This window comes from Tachyglossus aculeatus, chromosome X1, assembly GCF_015852505.1.
Source record: "Tachyglossus aculeatus isolate mTacAcu1 chromosome X1, mTacAcu1.pri, whole genome shotgun sequence".
Lineage (NCBI taxonomy): Eukaryota > Metazoa > Chordata > Mammalia > Monotremata > Tachyglossidae > Tachyglossus > Tachyglossus aculeatus.
The window spans coordinates 22,755,516-22,776,098 of record NC_052101.1 but is presented as its reverse complement, the minus strand read 5'-3'; the positions used below and the strand labels follow the sequence as shown (position 1 = coordinate 22,776,098).

Genomic DNA, 20,583 nt, shown 5'->3' with positions numbered 1-20,583 from the left:
AAGGGATTTGGAAAAATGCAGATGGAAGAACCATCCTTCTCTCTCCCCTGTCTTGAAAGAGGACTTGGGGGTCTTCTGGATGAGGCTTCCATGATTCACCCTCCATCTGTTTTCATGGGCTTATCTGCACCTGATATGGCCACCTGTGTCTCCCTGATTGCCACTGAAAAGAGGACTCAGAAGCCTGTAGTCAGCCCTTGTTCCTAGATCATAGTCAACAAAATAGGAAATATAGACATTCTAATTCCCGGGCATCCTACCCTGCAGTCCATCCACACAAAGAAGCACCTCATAGCTCCACCCCTCCACTCGCCTCTTGGCCCTCCCCATCCAGCAAGGGGGAAGTCTTCAGCTTGTTGGAAACCTTCCCAGCCCGGCAAAACAACTCACCTGGGGCTTTAAGCACGACCTCAGCAGAGAGCAGCTGAGCTCCGGAGATCCAGGGTAGGTGAAGCTGACAGGGTCAGAGAATGGACAGAAAGAAAATCCAAGCACTGTCTTAGTGCAGAATCAGACCAGATGGACCAGTCCTAAGAACCCCACTTCAGCCTCCTGGTAAGGAATGTTTCTGGTGATTCTCCTGGAACTTTTAGGAATCGAAGATACCCAACCAAGGTGGGGCAAAATCTGGACAGGAGGCAGAACTCAAACCCAGTGTCAGGTCGGGCTTGATTTGTTTTTGTGTTGTTTACTTACGGAGTCTGAGGAACAAAGCATCCTTCTTCCCACTTAAACCTGACCTTTTATTTGCTCTGGGTCCCTAATTTTTGTGCTGAATCTCTGCAGCAGGCACACAGTGTTCAGAGAAAATGCTTTTGTCTCTTTCCATATCAGGGGATAAATCTGGAGTTTAGGTATCTGTTGGGACTAGGTGGGCAGAGGTAACTGGATTGGCAACCTCATAGTGGGTCTGGGCCCTACCCAGGGCATCATCTCCTTCCCACCTTCAAGGACGTGCCTCAGCCTCACAGAACCAGCCTGGAAGAAGGTGTGCTTCAGCTCCCTTGAAAGATTATGACTTTTTCATTTGCATTTGCCAGGCACTGTTCTAAGTCCTGGGGTAGATATACAAGCTAATCAGGTTGGACCCAGTCCATGTCACCACGTGGGGCTCACAGTCTTAATCCACATTTTACAGATGAGGTAACTGAGGCACAGAGAAATGAAGTGTCTTGCCCAAGGTCACACAGCAGACAAGTAAGTGGAGTTGGAATTAGGATTCAGGTTCTGACTCCCAAGCTCGTGCTTTATCCACTAGGCCATGCTACTTCCCATTCCTAATTATTCTTTATAGTTATTTTATATTGATAATTTTTTCAATGGTATAATTATATATTATAATTATTCCTAATGTACCAGGTGCTGGGGGGAGGTACCCTGCACATTATGTTGCCGAGTTGTACTTCCCAAGCACAAGTAAGTGCTCAATAAATATGATTGAATGAATGAATGAAAGTTAGGAGGGCAAATTGTATTTTGCTAGGCACTTGCTCTGTGCGCAGCATGGTATTAAGCAGTGGGGTAGATAAAATATAACTGTTGAGCCAGGGTACCTATTCTGTGCACTACAACTAGTCACTCTTTCGTCAAACAGTGTGGGTTAGGGGAAAGAGCATGGAATGGGAAGTCAGAGGACCTGTGTTCTAATCTCAGCTCCACAACTTCCCGCTATATGTCCTTGGGCAAGTCATTTAGCTTCTCTAGGTCTCAGTTACCTCATCTGTAAAATGTGGACTAAAATTGTGAGCCCCGTGTGGGACATGGACTGTGTCCAATGTGATTAGATTGAAACTACAATCATTCAGTGGCATTTATTGAGCACTTACTATGTGAAGAGCACTGTATTAAGCACTTGGGACAGTATGATACAGCAGAATTAGTGGACAAGTTCCCTGCCCATAATGAGCTTAGAGTCTACAGTCCAGCACTTAGTACAGTGTCTGGAATATAGTAGGCACTTCACAGATATTTTTTTAAAAAGTTGGACTTTCTGGGCCATTTAAGCCATGAGTGGGCAGAGGGGTGGAAGGGACTCGGAATGGGACTGGGATTAGTCCCTACTTAGAAGGGGCTCTCAAGTGTCAGATTCCACCGTACGAGTGAAATGTGAAGGGGGCATCTAATCAATAGATTGTATTGATTGAGCACTTACTGTGTGCTGAGAATATATATATTAAGCACTTGGGAGATTCACTATAACAGAATTTGTAGACATATTCCCTGCCCACAACCAGTTTATAGTCTAGAGGGGGAGATGGACTAATATATATATGAATATATTATGGATATGAACATAAGTGCTATGAGGCTGGGACAGGGGTGAATAAAGGGAGCACCTCAGAGTGAGACAGAAGGGAGAGGCCAAACGATTTCCTCTTTTGACATCTGATTGAAAATAAAGGCCTGCTCTTAATTGTCAAGTCAGGTGCAAGGCATTTCTCCTCGGCCACGTGAGGCAGCACTCATCACTAAACCAAAAAAGTTGTAGGTGCTCCCTTGGGTCTCAGTGAGTTTGAAGGTTTCAGGTGAGAGTGGACAGTGAGCGGCAGCATGGACTAGTAGAAAGAGCATACAGCCAGCATCAGGAAACCTAGGTCCTAATCCCAACTGTATCATTCACCTGCTGTATGACCTGGGCCAAGTTACTTCTCTATGTCTCTTTTTCTTTATCTGGAAAAAGGGGATGAAATATCTGCTCTCCCTCCCCCTTAGGTTGTGAGCCCGATGGGGGAAAGGGAGGGTGTCTGATCTGATTATCTTGTTCCCCAATGCTTTGTACAGTGCTTGGAGCTTAGTTAAATGCTTAAAAATTCTACAGTTATTATTATTAGGTGGCCAAGGGACAGAAGCAATCTAAGATCCAGGACTGGCTGATCTATGAAGTGCTTGGTACAATTACCCCATTCTCTGAAGCCTTTAATTTCCTGCTCTCCAAAGACTGTCCTCACATAGAGGTCTAGAAAGACACTCACTGTTTCATGTTTGAGTCTGTCCATCAATGACTACCCTTCAGATCCTGGAGTGGAGGCAAACTGAGACTTTAAATTCAGAAACTTCCCTGGCACTTGATGCCTCTAGCTCTTGAAACCACATTTTTTAGGAGACCAGAAAAGCAGTGCCAAGGGAAGATTAACAATAGTAATAACTTTGATTTTTAAGTGCTTAGTGGGGCAGGAATTATCTCTGACTTGATTATCTTTTATCTACCCCAGATCATAAGTATTATTACCATGATTGTTTCCTTGTAAATTTCCTGACCCTCACAATGTTCTGCCTGATTTCACAGCTGACTCAAATTTCACCCACTGGTGAGACCAGCAGTCAAATATGCAGTGCAACTACCTCCACCTAATCTTTGTGTGCCTCTGTCTCTTAACTCAAAGGTAAGCTTGACCACCAAAACATCATCGCAGCCAGAATTAGTTTGGGCTTCTGAAAGGAGAGGCTGGCAACTCCCCCCAACTCTCCTACCCAGAGGCCCAGGAGCAAGCTCTCTCTCCCCTCCCAGAATCACCCAAGCCAAGAAACCCTGAGTCCTATACTCTGTCTCTGCCTGACTTAACTCTGGGGTTTCAGAATCTTTGTTGCTGAGCCTGACAGCCAGTAAGAGTCCTGAGTCCTAGGACAATCCTTTGTTTTTAGATGGAAATAGAGTGAGATAGAGATGGGAGAAAAGTTGGGGTGGGGGGCAGGGAGGAGTGTTTTGTGAAATTTGCTGCAGGTGCCCAAACAACAGTACGATCCATCCCAATATATCAGATACTCATTGGCATACAAACCTGTTTTGTGTTCCAGAATTCATATCCTGGGGAATCAGTTGGGCACAGAGTCTAACAGGAATGACAAACTCTCACTCCCTGGATTTGAGAACCTCACAGCAGGATACAACAAGTTTCTCAGACCCAATTTTGGAGGTAGGTGATTATATATTTCCTCATAGCACATGGTAAACATTAGCATTATGAAGGGTGAATTCACTGAGATTAGCACCTTCAGGGCTTTTTTTGCTTGCATCATTTAGTTTCATAGTGTGCCTCTCAAATGGAAATCTGATCCTGAAAAATCAAATCTTTGAGTTTCCGTTCTATTATTCCACTAACTTATCATCTGACTTTAGGCAAGGCTCTCTCTCTCTCTCTCTCTCTCTCTCTCTCTCTCTCTCTCTCCATATGTGTCTTTCTCCATCCCAAGAATAGAGATACTCTGGCATCAGTTGACCAATCGGTGGGATTTATTGAGGTCTTACTGTGTGCAGAGCACTGTATTAACTGCTTGGGAGGGTACGATCTGAAAGAGCTTATAGACACATTCCTTTCCCACAAGGATCGGAAAGCTTGTGACATTCTTAGAAGTGCTTGAGGTGAAGAGTCCTTCAGAAGTTGAAGCATCCGGTCTATCCATGCCTCTTAAAAACTTCTGAGTTTGCTGATCACTCAGCAAGGCCTCCATTTTAATATTATTATTATTATTATTATTATATGATATTTGCTATCATTATTACATTATACTTATAGGAAAAGCAACATGGCCTAATGGATAGAGGATGGGCCTTGGATTCAGAAGGACCTGAGTTCTAATCCCAGCTCAGCCACTTGTCTGCTCTGTGACCTTGGGCAAATCACTTCACTTTTCAGTGCTTAGAACTGTGCCTGGCACATAAGTGCTTAACAAATACCATGATTATTAATATTCTCTGTGCCTGTTACCTCATCTGTAAAACGAGGACTAAAACTGTGAGCCCCATATGGGACGGGGGCTGCGTCCAACCCAATTTGCTTGTATTCACCCCAACACTTAGTACAGTGCCTGGCACATAGTAAGCATTTCAGGGCAGCTACAATCCAATCAGGTGAGACACAATCCCTTCCTAACATGGGGCTCACAATTTAATAGGAAGTGAGAACAGGTATTAAATTCCTCTTTTACAGATGAGGAAATTGAGGCACAGAGAAGTTAATTGACTTGATAAAGATCACCCAGTCAAGTGGCAGGCTAGGATTAGAACTTCATTCAATCATATTTATTGAGCACTTACTCTGTGCAAAGTACTGTACTAAGAACAGAACCCAGGGCTTCTGGCTCTCAGGCCCATGCTCTTTCTACAAGCCCGTACAATTTTTCTCTCTACATGCAAAATCCAAACCCCGTAAGAAACACAAAAGCATTGCCACCCCTTCACTGTGCTCACAAACCAACATCATCCAGCCGTCCCAGGCAACAAGAATCTTCCCAGGTCTCCTAAAAATCCCAGGCAGCTACCTGTCCCAACCTTGATTACAAAGTACAGAGCTTATGGTGAGCAATATGTGAGACCTTGTTATAGTGCTGGGGAAGGGGACAAAGGAATGGGCCTGCCACTACAGAAAGGCAGGGGAGGGTACTGCCCCTAACCCAGTTTTTCACCACAAGAGATTTAGAAGAGCAGTGGGCTGGATGGGACTGGATGAGAATAAAATAATGTCTAAAATTCTGAAATTGGAGAGTGCAAAGCTTCGGTCCCTGTAGGAACACATGGAAATCTTGCAGCATAAATCCCTAGCCAATCAATCAATCAATCGTATTTATTGAGCGCTTACTGTGTGCAGAGCACTGTACTAAGTGCTTGGGAAGTACAAGTTGGCAACATATAGAGACAGTCCCTACCCAACAGTGGGCTCACAGTCTAAAAGTCTAGCCAGTATCTAGGTGAAACTTTTCTGGCATCAGGAGCCTAATTTGCCCTCTGTTTCTGCCTCACCCGGCATTTCCTAGGAAAGAGCTGACCTCTGGTGGTAGAGTTTCATTTTTGACTAGAGGGTTGAAGAGAAAAGCTTCCATCTGAGGAGCAGCTAGGAAATTCCCTGCCACGGGAATTAAGCTCTTTGTAGAAGACAAAGCTCCTTTCCAGCACCTTTCTCATTAGTTCATCGATCTCGTTCACAGCAGCATTCAACAGGCTAGCCCACTTTTCTTGGAGGTTGAACTCTGCCTTGCTTCTTAATGACATCATGCTCTTGGCTTCACCTCCAAGTATTCATGATTTCCTGCTTTGTTTCTTTAGATTAATAAGCTTGTTTTGTTTGACTAGTACCAACCAGATTTGAAAAGCCTCTCTTTCTAGCTAGTGGTCTCCTCTCCTACACAACTCCCCCATCCACCTTGTCTCTCAGCTGACACATTAGTCTCCCCCTTCTAGACTGTGAGCCCACTGGTGGGTAGGGACTGTCTCTATATGTTGCCAACTTGTACTTCCCAAGCGCTTAGTACAGTGCTCTGCACACAGTAAGCGCTCAATAAATATGATTGATTGATAGTGTCACCGACTGCCTGGTTTAGTGAGCATGCTGGGAAAACACAAAGGTGGCTCATTCTCTGCGTGTGGATCAGTTATTCAGATAGAGACCCAGAAAATCTTGTTCCCTGTCCCCTTCTCACTGGCCTGCTCACAGAGGCAGCACTGAGGCTGGTATGCCCAGCCTCTCCAGGAGTGGGGTCCACCAGGAACCTCCCCACCATTCAAATAGAGTAGAAGATTGACTGCCCCAAGGAATCAGTCAAAACTCATTGTGGGCATGGAATGTGTCTGTTTATTGTTATATTGTATTCTCCCAAGCACTTAGTTCAGTGCTCTGTACACAGTAGGGGCTCAATAATACTGTTGACTGGCAGTAATGACTGACTTACTGTACTGTACTCCTACCTCACATCTTTGCTCTTCTACCAAAACCCAGCCCACATACTTTGCTCCTCTAATGCCAACCTTGATCTCATCTATGTCACCTTGACCTCTCACCTTCATCCTACATCTGGCTTAGAATGTCCTCCCTCTTCCTGTATGACAGACAATTATTCCCTCCCGGCTTCAAAGCCTTATTAAAGACAGGTCTCCTCCCAGAGGCCGTCCCTGAATAAGCCTTCATTTCCTTTTCTCCCATTCTCTTCTGTGTCACACTGATTTGCTCCCTTTATTTACCCCCAAACCCAACCCTCAGCCCCACAGCAACTTATGTACATATCCATACAGTACTTTATCCAACCCAATTATCTTGTATCTACCCCAATGCTTAGACCATGCTTGGCATATAGTAACAAATACCAAGTAAAAGTTCTTAACAAATGCCACAATTATTATTATGATTAGTAGTAGTAGTAGTAGTAGTAGTAGTAATAAGTGCTCAGTAAAGAGAATTGATTTGTTCTTTTCATAATATATCTTTATGCTAGGGGTAGTTATATACCCAATAAGCCTATTGTGGTACTTCCTAGTTCTCTTATCCGAAAAAGTATGAGAAGTGGATCAAGGAGCTCTAGTCATTTTGCCATGAAAATCCTCTCAAAAGGACATTCTCCTTTTTCCTTAACTATCTCCATTTCCTCACAGGCTCTTACTCTCCAGCACCTATAGCAGTGGGAATGATGCCACAAGCAATTCCATAATTTCCTTTCATAACTAATTCTGTTTTCAACGTGCAAACTAGTGAGAAAAGCTCACAGGGCCATTCCTATCTGAGTGTTCTCTACTTTTTTTTTCCCTCAGGGGAACCTGTTCAAATTGCTCTGACCCTTGACATTGCAAGTATTTCTAGTATTTCAGAAAGTAACATGGTAAGTCATTTACCCCCTCTTTCGATCTATCATGGATTCACAATGTGTTTTCATGGGGTACAGTTCCCAGTTATGCTTCAAGATTTGAATTCAGAGCTTCATTTCTGAGTGGTAGAAATGTCTTACCCTAGGATAAGAAGCCAAAGCCTATTGGCCACCCAGACTGTGGGCAGGGAGCATGTCTATCAACTCTGTTGTTTTTTATTTTTTTTATGGTATTTGTTAAGTGCTTATTATGTGCCAGGCACTGTTCTAAGCAATGGGGTAAATACAAGGTAATTAGGTTTGAAACAGTCCATGTGCCATATGGGGTTCACAGTCGTAATCCCTATTTTGGAGAGGAGATAACTGAGACACAGAGACATTAAGTGACTTGCCCAAAGACTTACAGCAGACAAGTAGTGCTCTACACACATCAATACCTCTGACTGATTGTGAAAAGCATTAATGGGAAGGACTATGCTGGGCCTGATGAAAGAAATAGGAAATGTGGAGGGAAGAAGACTGGGAAAGAGTGAAATTTCAATGATGGGAAGAGAGAAGGTGGGAACAGGTTCCCAATTAGTCCCGAAAGGAGAAGGAAGTACTGGAAATAACTTGCTGAGCTACAACCTTTTAGAAAAAAGGTTAAAAATGAAATGAAACCTTACTGTTGGTCAGTCAATAATGATGATGGTGGTATTTATTAAGCACTTACTGTGTATCAAGCACTTTATTAAACACTGGGATAGATACAAGATAATTAGGTTGGCTAAAGTGCCTATCTCCCATGGGGCTCACTGTCAAAATAGGAGGAATGACAGGTACTGAATCTCCAGCTTACAGATGAGGAAACTGAGGTGCAGAGAAGTTAAGTGACTTTGCCCTAGGTTCCACAGGTAACAATAGTAATAATAATACTAACAATGATAGCAGTTAAGTATTTCATGTCAAACACTATCCTAAGTGCTAGGGTAGATTGTTTCAGACACAGTCCCTTCCCTACTCACAGTCTAAGTAGAAGGGAGAACAGGAATTGAATCCCCAATTTACCACTGAGGAAACTGAGGCCCAGAGAGGTTGTGATTTGTCCAACATCATACAGCAGACAAGTGGCAGAGCCGGATTAGAACCCATGACCTTCTGGCTCCCAGACCAGTGCTCTATCCATTATGCCATGTGGTGCTGGGTACATGGAACTGGTAGTCATCAATGTTCTGGGCCAGGAGCAAATGCTGCAGCGAAAGAACCCTTCTTTAACATGCAAGTTCCATGTCCAAACCAGAATGACTAAATTGGGGTCATTCTCCTGTTAACACAAGCTAAAGTATACAGACTGTAAGGGAGACTCAGAGATACGTTCATTGATGACAGTAGTCTGGAGGAGGACATCATCCAGTAAGATTTCTTTATTGCTCATTATGGGCAGGGAATGTCTCTGTTATGTTGTTGTACTCTCCCAAGCACTTATTACAGTGCTCTGCACACAGTCAGCGCTCAATAAATGTGATTGATCGATTGCCCTCTAGGCTTTAAGCTCACTGTGGGCATGGAGCATGTCTGCCAACTCTGTTAATTATGCTGTACCAAGTGCTTAGTACAGTTCTCTGTACACTGTAAATGCTCAATAGATGCAATTGATTGATTGATTGCCCTGGGTCTTCATCAGGATTACACAGCAACAATATACCTTAGGCAGCGTTGGACAGATCAGCGGCTAGTGTTCAATGGCAACAAGAGTTTCACCCTGGATGCTCGTCTCGTGGAGTTCCTCTGGGTCCCTGACACCTATATTGTGGAGTCTAAAAAGTCTTTTCTGCATGAAGTCACCGTGGGGAACAGACTGATCCGGTTATTCTCCAATGGAACCGTCTTGTATGCTCTAAGGTAAACTCGAGCAAAGTAGTGGGCGGCTCCTGGGGTGGTCCACCGGTCAGGCATCAGTGGGCTGTACAACTGTAGGCTACTTCTCTAGACTGCTAGATTTGATCAGTTCCATAGGCACTTGACCCTCACCCACCCCACTCTGAGGTGGATATTTACAAACATACCTTTCTAATCTCTGCTGCAGTCTTCGTTTCCCACAGCAGCTGAGCTGTCTCAACCAGCTCAGCATATGAGATCTTCTAAATATGGATTATAAAACCAGAATCAAAGCTAAAAATAATGAATTGTGTTTGATAAATGCTTAGGATGTGCAAAGCACTGTACTAAGCACTGGGGTAGGTAACCAGGGATCAGATCAGATTCAGGGTCTGTTTCACATTGGGCTCACAGTCTAAGGAGAGGGAGAACAGCTACTAAATCCCCATTTTATAGATGAGGAAATTTAGGCTCAGAAAAGTGATTTGTCCAAGGTCACAGCAGGCAGGTGAGTGTCTGAGCCAGGATTAGAACCCAGGTCTTCTGACTATTAGGCCTGTGCTCTTCAAAATAGGCATGCTCCTCCTCATAAACTTAACTACTGTGGGTCAGGGGCAGGAGTATTGGTAGCTTCTTCTGCATGGTTCTAGTCCATTAATGGGAAAAGCTGTCTGGGACCAATTATGTACATGCTCCTGGACTGTGAATTACTTGCAAAGTCAGTCCCTAATGATGAAAGTGACCTGGCATAGAATTAAAGTGAAGCAATGTCAGCATAAGCAAATTATGCCATCTTTGGGTATTTCTGAGCCTAAAACCCTGCTTTTAAATTCTGTGCTTATGTAGTTCCCACAGAGCTCAGAGCAGTGGTCCTGAATAGAGCCAAGAGGCAGCCCTCCAGAGTTATGTGTAAGACATGATGAATTTAGATGCTAGAATTTCACGTGGAGTAATAAACCAGCACTGGTTCTCCAAGGTTGCACGTATAAATCTTTCAACCAAAAGGAAGTAACAAGCAAAAGGATAATGAAGTAAACTATTCCACCAACTTAGATGTCCAATACAAAACAATGATGGAATAATTATGGTAATGGCGATAACAATTGGCTCTCTAAAGAATTGTTTTCAGGAGCAAATGTGACAATCAATTCAAAAAACATAAGCATGTGTCTTTTCTGGGACTTGTACACTACACTGCTTGGTCAGTGAAGGTCATTTGCTGTCAAAATAAGGAGTTTCCTGAATGCCACCCGAAAGGCAGGTTGAATATAGTTTATTGCATCTACCCACATCTTTCTCATTAGCCAGATAATAGTCCCCTGGCCTCCTCCTCACCAGTTACCTGTATCTATAGACTGTCCTCAGCCTCATTAAGGCGGCAATGGGTTGGGAGAGGCCAAAGATGAGCAGTGGAACAGCCACACTGTAGTCTCAAATGCTCAGTTTGGAGCTCAAAAGACTGATTAGTGAGATACTGCTCCAGAAACACTAATCCTGTCCACATGGAAAAATTCCCCTATGATTAGAATGTTTTTAAAGCATATTTGAACCCAATACAGAATTTTATTTTTAAAAAGTATCTTCAAGTATGCATTTTATGGGCCACTATATGTATTTGCTTCCCTGCAAGAACTAAACTCCTCATGGAAAATCATTCTTTCCAGAGCCTCTTTGCTATTTTTTTTTCTGAACATTTTCTCTTTTTGTAGAATCACTACCACTGTTGCGTGTAACATGGATCTGTCAAAATATCCCATGGACACCCAGATGTGCAAGCTGCAGCTGGAAAGCTGTGAGTATAATATCTTGCAGATTCTCAAGATTAGTTTTCTGGCTGATTTTAAATGTTTTTCCATGGAGAAGCTTGTCAGTTTAATACAACATGGCAACTGCTCTGAACTTTAGCCCAGGGGGACATGAGCCCAAATGATTCTAACTACAGAGGTATCTTGGAGAGGATAATAAAACATTTGGTTTTACATCTTCTTTGGAACACAACTACCCATTCCTACTATATTCCCATAGAAAATGATATTGTTCTTCAGAGAAAAGGGAGGTGCTTTTAATTATGTAAGTTTTCCACAGCAATGTCTACTATACATGGAATTGACCACTGAGCTTGTTTATAGGCATAATGATTGAGTGCCATCCACCAGCTCTTTCAATCAATGAGTGTTATTTAATTCATTCAATTGTATTTACTGAGCACCTACTGTGTACAAAGCACTGTACTAAGTGCTTGGCAGAGTACAATAGAACAATAAACAGACACATTCCCTTGCTCAGGCTAGTGCCTACTGCGTGCAGAGCTCTGAACTATGGGTTTGTAAGGGTACAATAAAATGGTTAGTAAACACATTAACTGCTCGCAGGAAGCACACTTTCACCTGTATGTCAGCAGCACACAAAGCCAGACAGACTGTGGGAGGCTAGAATGCAATCTGCAATCCAACACAAATTTCTCTGTGCACTCTGAAAGCAGTGGTAAGGGGCGATAAGTAGGTGAGACAATGCATGAATGAGAATGGCTCCAAGAGGAACAGACCAGAGAGGAAAGATACCAGCCTGGCCCAGCTAAAGAACCAGTCAGTAGTTGAAATATTGAAAGGGCCTAAAGCCACTGGAGATGGGGCTAGAAGTGCCTTTTGGGCAAGTAGGGATGCAGTTTGGTGCCCATTTTCTCACTGTGTAGTGGCTTCCAAATTCTTTTCACATGCAAGAAACTGGACCAATTTTCCCATCTCCTCAGTCTTACCTGTTGAATCCCTGATCCTCTAAATGTCTGTGACTCAAGTTTAGAGTCTAGTGGGCCTCCCTCAAAGTGAGCCCCTGGTGAGAAGTCCCAGTTGAGTTGATGGCGAGGTCAAGGCCCCAGAATTATGATATTCATATTCTGTTTTCACATGTTGGCAAAAATTGATCGAGGCCCCAACATCTAAAATTCTTGGCTCTAAACTTTGAAAACTCTCAGGAGAGAAAAAAAAGCATTGAAAAAACAATGAAAAAACCTGAGTGACTTCAAAATCGAATCTGATACACTTGTCAACACTTAGCTATAAACTAGGCAATAGTGACCAGAGGTCTGTCTTGAGACCCCTCCTCATATAGTAATGCCAAAACTACCAAACTAAATGCTCCAGATATTGAAAGATTATTTTTGAAAGTTTACTCTAGGAATTTTTCTCACTCAAGTTCAAAAAAGCAGTCTAAAATCCTGGCCTGCTTTAGTCAAGCTGCCATTTGGCCAATAAATTTTGGATTTATTTGTTATTATTTTTAGTAGTAGTAGTAATATATTATGTTTAAGCACTTACTATGTGCTAAGTATTGTACTAAGGGCTGGGGTAGCTACAAGATAATCAGGTTGGACACAGTCTGAGTCCCACATGGGGCTCACAGTGTAAGTAAGGGAGAGGATGGGTTTTGAATCCCCCTTTTACAGATGAGGAAACTGAGGCACAGAGAAGCTAAGTGACTTGCTCAGTGCCTCACAGCAGGAAAATTGCAGAGTCGGGATTAGAATCCAGATCTTCTGACTCCCAGTCCGGTGCCCTTTCCATTAGGCCTTGCTGTTTAAAAATTGTTTGCCCAGGTGGGAGGAAAATGCAAGATGCAAATGCAAAATAGTCCCGAGTGACAATATAGCTAATGTAACACAGACATCCACAGTGGGCAGATTGGTCATGAATTGGGGATTTCCATCCTGCTACCCAAACAAGCCTATTCTGGCATAGCTGGAGAAGAACACCTAGGTCTTCTCAGACTGAGCCCCCTTTTTCCTCTCCTCCTCCCCATCCCCCCGGCAACAGCAGAAACCTCAGTAGCCTCCCCATCTTGGGCAGAACCCGGCTACTCTGCATGGCTGGTTCTTTGGAAGTAGGAGATAGCAGAAGATGGACATGACAGCAACGTACTCTCTCTTCTTCTCTTCTCCCCATTTCCTTGACTGTTTCCCATGAATCTCTGCCTGCTCTGGCTTCCTCTCACGCTACCCATTTTGAGGCCGCACTCCCCATCCCACCTAAAGAATCAACATTCCAGCAGCAGTGGAATATAGCACCACTGAATCTCAACCATGCAACTAACTGTCTTTGCTGAATTAGAGACACCAGTAGTCATAAGCACTTGTGCATAAATATGTGCACATCAATATTAGACCTGCATCCATAGAAAGAGGGTTGGGTGGGTGGTCTTTCTCATCCAGTTTTCCTGGGGAGTTACTGGATTTGGGGATCCTCTTGGAAAATGGTCTATATCAGGTTTGCATTAAAAATCTTATTAGTTCATCGTGATTAACTTCATTATAAGAATATCACATGAAATAATAATGATTGGGCTTTTAGCATATAGTTGGTTTCAAAATTTAAAAAAAAAATAATTAAGCCATACTTAATACTCAATTACATGTAATGCCAGGGAAATTGCATTGAAATTGGTACCTAGAGATTTCCTCTTGATGAGTGCCAGAGATTAATGCCATTTCAATATATGCCAAAGGAATTAGCAGTGATTGTTCATTCATTACAGAGTTTCCCTAAATAACAACAATCACAGTTACCCCTAACTCTGCAGAAACTTCAGAAAGTGGCATTTATAATTTAAGCTCAGGGATTCTAACTCATCCCATACAATTTATCAGAACATCAGACACATCTCCTGGAATTTGTGTCTACAAGAAAGAAAAATTAGTCAAGCACCATAGGCCGATAAGTGTTCTTTCTGTGAGGGCACAAATAGGCAAACATCAGAGTACAAAGTCATTATGAGGCAGCAGTCATTTTTCAAAGGAAGACATTTAATTAAAGATTCAGACAGACAGATTAATTATCTTGTTTATTAAATTAATGCAAAGCTTTCTTGAAGTGGTACAGCTGTTTGGCGGCTGAACGAAACTTCAGGTTATCAAAAAGATAACTCATTTTTAATCCCATGTGGAAAAAGTAATTGCCGCTGACATGCTCTGCTTTGGTTTGTCTCAACCCTCGAGACTCGATTCTCAAAGCAACTTCAGTACCTGCCTGCAGAAACTCCTCTCAGGCAGCGCCTTCCAGGAGGAGACGTTCATAGGATGTCTAACAGTGGTCAGCAATAAGCAGGAGCCTTGCAGTGCATTGAGCCTGTCAATCTGCAAAAGTATCCTCCTCTCGTGGTAATAGTAATAGTAGTAGTAGCAACAATGGCAGTAGTGTGTGTTTGTTAAGGTGTACTCTTCTAAGTGCGTAGTGCAGTATTCTGCACACAGTAAACACTCAATAAATATAACTGATGGACTAAATATGACTAACAGCTATAGTATTAAGTGCCCTCTTGATGCAAGGCACTGTACTGAACTCTTGAGAAAGTACAGTACATATGATAGTACAATACTAAGGGAAACATTCCCTGTCCACTAGGAGTTTGCAGTGTAACAGGGAAGACAAGCATAAAAATAATTACTACTAGCATGGTCAAAATAAATAATGGAATACATGTGTATTCATGAGTACTGAGGAGAGTGTGAATAAATTCAAAAGTGCTAGAATTGGCTCAAGGTTTCCCGGATCTTTCATATTTTCCTAAGAGGGAACAGCAGGTAATTGTAGTGTGGTTCAGAATTTCTTTTCAAAAAGACTCTTCTAGCCCTGACACTGTTGCATGGGGAGAGTTTACTCTGTTGTAGAACGGGGCCCTGAAGCTAAGCAACCTACATCAAATGTGGGACCCTATTACCTGACAGCCTTTGGAAATAGAGCTACACATTTTCTGGAGGCAACTCTGTATGGGAAAGAAATAGCTTAACAGAAATACTACAAAGAAAAGTTTTATTTGCTCTGAATGTATGCCGATGTATAGTTTTGTACAAAAGGCAGTCTCAATCAATGCATTAATTGACTGAGCCATTAGAATCTGAGTTCCCTAGGGACAGAGACAATATTTTGTCCATGGAACGAAGAGGGCAGAGATTTGAAATTAGCAGGGACATTTGAAAGCTCAGGGACATTTCATTTGATGAAGACATAATAATTGTCCATCCCAAAATAATACGAGGTTTTTCAGGATAGCCATGATGATACCAAATTGCACACAATATCCATCCCCACAGCGCTACTCCTGACAGTCTAATTCAATCTCCCAGTGATCTGCCTGAATACGAGTTACATGACTGTGATTCGCTTACCTGACACCGCTCGCTGACAATGACATTGATTTTCTTCCTCCAGGGGGTTATGATGGAAATGATGTGGAGTTTACATGGTTGAGAGGGAATGACTCAGTCCGCGGCCTGGAAAACTTGCGACTGGCTCAGTACACCGTGCAGAGATATTTCACCTTGGTCACAAGATCCCAGCAGGAAACAGGTATCCCACTAGAGGAGAGGAGATTCAAGAAAGAACTAATATCTGAATTGGGTAGGGTGGTGAGGCAGACATAGGGCTCTCAGACTCAGAAGTATCCTCTGATGCCTAATTTGCTTCTTTTTCCACTACCCCTCACAATTTCTGTGCCCGAATTCCCCATAAGAGGATTTGGGTCTGTGACAGACATGCTGGCTTGCCTAACCCACATACAGAAATGAAATGACTCTCCAAGGAGGGGAAGAAATGTCTAGGCCAGCATGACAATCATCTAGAGACATTTTCTAATAGTCACTTGATTCCCACATGGATGAAGTACACTCTTCAATCATTCTGAAAGCAAATGTAATGTTATAATTGGGAGGTTGGGGTTCTATGCCTACATAGTAGTGCATAAAGCCTACAGTTTCCAACATCATTGCTTGCTTAAGGAGTTATTTTGCACTAGGTTTTAAAGTTCAGCTTGTTCATTTCTTATAATGTTTAAGATGTAGCTGTTCTCAACTGTGCATAATCTTATAGGCATATAAAGGGAACTTGGTATTTTTTAATCCTTTGTCATTGAAGATGGTAACCTCCAGAGAGACCCCTGCAATTTTTAAATCAATAATTAATAAATATTTAAATTCAATAAATCAATATTTAATTAATAATCAATATTAATATTAATATTGTTTCATTTATTGAGCACTTCCTGCAGAGCACTGTACTTCACACTTAAATAGTACTTGTAGAGGTAAAAGACAAAATCTCCGCCTTCAAGGGCAAATAAATAAGAAGAAAGGAGAGATGAATAAGGGAATACATTAATACTTAAATAGTATACTACGTAAATCAGTAGACTGTAAGCTCATTGTGCACAGTGAATATGTCTGTTATATTGTGTTGTAACCTCCCAAGCACTTAGTACAGTGCCCTGAACATAGTAAGTGCTCAATAAATACAATTGATTGATCAATATGTATATAAATGGTACTTATAGCTCTGAGTACATAAGTGCAGAGGTGGTATTTGGAAGGATGTGACCTAGGGAGAAGAATAATTTTTCTGGAAATGGCTTCCAGAGGAGAATTTGGAATTTATCTTACATATGCTATCCTAAAGTGAACAAGTGAAATGTGAATGAAAGTTTGATTAAAAAACAGTACATTAAGGAACAACACCTCCAAAATATGAAGCTTCTTCTAGTTCTATTATTGCCTCTGAAAACTTGGTCACAACGGGCTGGTGTGTTCACATACTTATATGTCTGTATAGGCCAAGTAAGGAGAGAGAATAGAGGCTTCAATGTTAACATGCTCTAATGCTCTTCCAAATAACTTGATTACCCTACCAGGTAACTACACAAGACTGATCTTACAGTTTGAGCTTCGGAGAAATGTTCTGTATTTCATTTTGGAAACCTATGTCCCATCCACTTTCCTGGTGGTGTTATCCTGGGTATCATTCTGGATTTCTCTTGATTCTGTTCCTGCAAGAACTTGCATCGGTAAGCTATGGCTAAAGTAATTGGGTTTCAGAAAGCCGGACCACAAGGGACAGCATAGGCTTACTCGGCTATTTAATATTGGTATATTAAATATTCCTCAATTTGTTGTTTTCCTTAGAGATTGGTGAACCATCTTATCAACTCCCACTGTTACCCTCTACAGCCCTATTTTTCCCCATAGAGCCTCTGGATAATGGATGCCTCCAAAACACTTCTTGATTAATATCAATCAGTGGTATTTATTAAGCACTTACTGTGTGCAGAGCACTGTGGTAAGTGCTTGGGAAAGTACAGTACAACAGTGTAGATACCTCCCCTGCCCACCATGAGCTTAGTGTGAAAATGTTTCGTCCTTACTCTGCCAGGTGTCACCACGGTACTGTCAATGACAACCCTGATGATTGGCTCCAGGACATCTCTTCCCAATACCAACTGTTTCATAAAGGCTATTGATGTGTACCTGGGCATCTGTTTCAGCTTTGTTTTCGGTGCCCTGCTGGAGTATGCCATTGCTCATTACAGTTCCTTGCAGCAGCTGGCAGCCAAAGACATGGTAAGAATCATGACTCTTTAATGACATTCATTCATTCAATCGTATTTATTGAGCACTTACTGTGTGCAGAGCACTGTACTAAGCATTTGGGAAGTACAAGTTGGCAACATATAGAGACGGTCCCTGCCCAACAGTGGGCTCACAGTCTTGTACTACATAAACTTAATGCTCAGTGAATCGGTGGGATTGAGGGCCAAACGTCAGAGTGGGAAAATCCTCCCCAACTGCACAAAAAGTTTTGGCTGCAACCATGGCGTGTTCATCTTTTTGACTGATGTATCTTGGCTCTACTTTAATTAGGGACATAGTCAAGAGCAGGGCAGGAAAGCTGCCAAAGAGTAGAGGGTGAGAGGCAGAAGAAACATCCCCAGTGCCTTAAGCTGTGTCTTAGTTTCCCCTCATCCCCCCAGAGCTGGGAAGTAAGAGGAGAGTCCAGTAAATAAAAATGCAGTTAATACTGCAGACTGGACCTCAATCTTGTCTTGGTTGCCACTGACCACATCCTGCCCTGTCCTGAAATGACTTCCCTGTTTGTATCCAAGAATTATTCTCCCCACATTTAAATCCTTATTGAATGCACATCTCCTCTAAAAAGCCTTCCCTGACTAAGCCCTTATTTCCTTTTCTCCCACTTCTTCCTATGTCACCATGGTCTGCTCCTTTTATTCAACCCCCGACCCTTCAGCCCCACAGCACTTTATGTATATATCTGCAATTTATTTATTTATATTAATGTCTGTCTCCCCCTCTAAAGTGTAAGCTCATTTTGGTCAGGGAATGTGTCATTTATGTTAAATTATACTCTCTCAAGTGCTTAGTACAGTGCTCCGCACACAGTAAGCATTCAATAAATACTTAGACTGGACACCTTCCTGAGACCTGAAATTTTAGGGACGCTTGAGGGCAGGGCACCATGACAATTTTTAAGGTTGCCAAAGAGTCTACTGAATATGGGAAAAGGGGTAGGTGGTGAAAAAGGAGGTAGAAGGGCTGGAATAAGTAACGTTATATACCAGAAAAATCTGAAAGATTGTGATATTGTGTACTTCCTGAAAGGCATGTGGACTGAGATATTCTTTTAATTTGAAATTCTTCTTAGGATTGGATGTTTTTAGGGAATAGTTGCTCTGAGATCATTCATTATGCTTTCCTGGTCCCTATATGCTAACGAGGAGGTCAGCAAACAACTCCCTGGGAAACTCCCTGCTGTTGGAGAAAGTGGCCTTTATGAGCAAACTGCATTATGTACTGTGGTTCTATGATCTACTCTAATTTCTTAGGTCAGAGGCTTTAGGAGTGAAAATCTGGTGGTGATGATGTGATGATTTTATACCACTTGATCCAAAGACCTCAAGCCACTGCTCAAATTTTCATTCCCTCTCACAATTACCCAACCTATCCTGCTATAAATAATGATAATATTCCCTTTTAAATACTAGTAAACTGAAGCTAAGTGACTTCTCCAACATTAGAGCCAGAAGTTGAAATGGTAACAGTCCATAACTCTGGACACCTGATCAGTCAATAACATTTATGACTGATAATGATAATATTCCCTTTTAAATACTAGTAAACTGAAGCTAAGTGACTTCTCCAACATTAGAGCCGAAGTTGAAGTGGTAACAGTCCATAAGTCAATAACATTTATGGAGTGCCAGCTGTGTGCAGTTCACTATACTAAGCACTTGGAAGAGTACAATACTACAGAGTTGGTAGACATGTTTCCTGCCCACGGTGAGTTGCAAGAAGTAGTATGGCTTAGTGCATGAAGCACAGGCCTGGGAGTCAGAAGGACCTAGGTTCTAATTCCAGCTCTGCCACTTGTCTGCTGTGTGACCTTGGATAAGTCACTTACCTTCTCTGTGACCCAGTTACCTCATCTGTAAAATGGGGATTAAGACTGTGAGATTAAGATGTGGAACATGGGCTGTGTCCAACCTGATTAACTATTATCTACTTTAGTGCTTAATACAGTGCTTCTCACGTTGTAGACACTCAATAAACTCCTTTAAAACAAACAAAAAAACTAACTTACATTCTAGAGGGAATTTACAATCTGTTACCCAAGAACTAGATTTCACTTTCTATGCTAAATTTGCATTTAAACATCTAGTCAGCATTCACTCAGCACATTGTTGTTCTTTGCTAAATTCTTATTAGTTAATTTTTTGCTTATTTATCTGAGTCAAGATCTTTTAAGCTAACTGTATTATCTATAAACTAGGGAACTTCTAAAGAAGTGGAAGAGGTCAATATTACTAACATTATCAACAGCTCCATCTCCAGTTTTAAAAGGAAGATCAGCTTTGCCAGTATCGAACTCTCCAACGATAATGTCAACTACAGTGACTTGACGATGAAGACAAGTGACAAATTCAAGTTCGTTTTCAGAGACAAAATGGGCAGGATTGTTGATTATTTCACAATCCAAAACCCCAGTAATGTTGATCGTTATTCTAAACTTCTCTTCCCTTTGATTTTCATGTTGGTCAATGTATTTTACTGGGCATACTACATGTACTTTTGAAAGCCATGAATATTTTGATTTTTTCACATTGGAGATCTCCAACAAATTGACTGAGAAGATAATGCACTTGGCTTTTTAATCCAGTAAGCCAAGGGGACTAGAAATGACTGCAATATAGAGAAATAATATGGACATTTCTCTTCAAAGTGGAGCCTCATCCAATATTTTAATATGAGCTAAGTGATCCTAGAATTCCATGTGTCATGACAAGACCAATCTGGTCTTCCTTTAAAAACTGATAATCTTGGTCTTC

The 20,583-nt window shown here is 42.0% G+C and overlaps 1 protein-coding gene across 1 annotated transcript; it reads left to right on the top strand.

The window, feature by feature from the left end:
- Positions 1-470: 470 nt before the first annotated feature.
- LOC119919681 (gamma-aminobutyric acid type A receptor subunit pi) lies at positions 471-20,330 on the top strand. Its single transcript, XM_038740291.1, has 10 exons — positions 471-555; positions 3,287-3,383; positions 3,796-3,914; positions 7,517-7,584; positions 9,233-9,450; positions 11,136-11,218; positions 15,627-15,764; positions 17,098-17,250; positions 17,616-17,803; positions 20,028-20,330. Exons 2-10 carry the CDS (start codon positions 3,328-3,330, stop codon positions 20,328-20,330), a joined length of 1,326 nt encoding a protein of 441 aa, XP_038596219.1. The 5' UTR covers positions 471-555; positions 3,287-3,327.
- Positions 20,331-20,583: the final 253 nt, after the last annotated feature.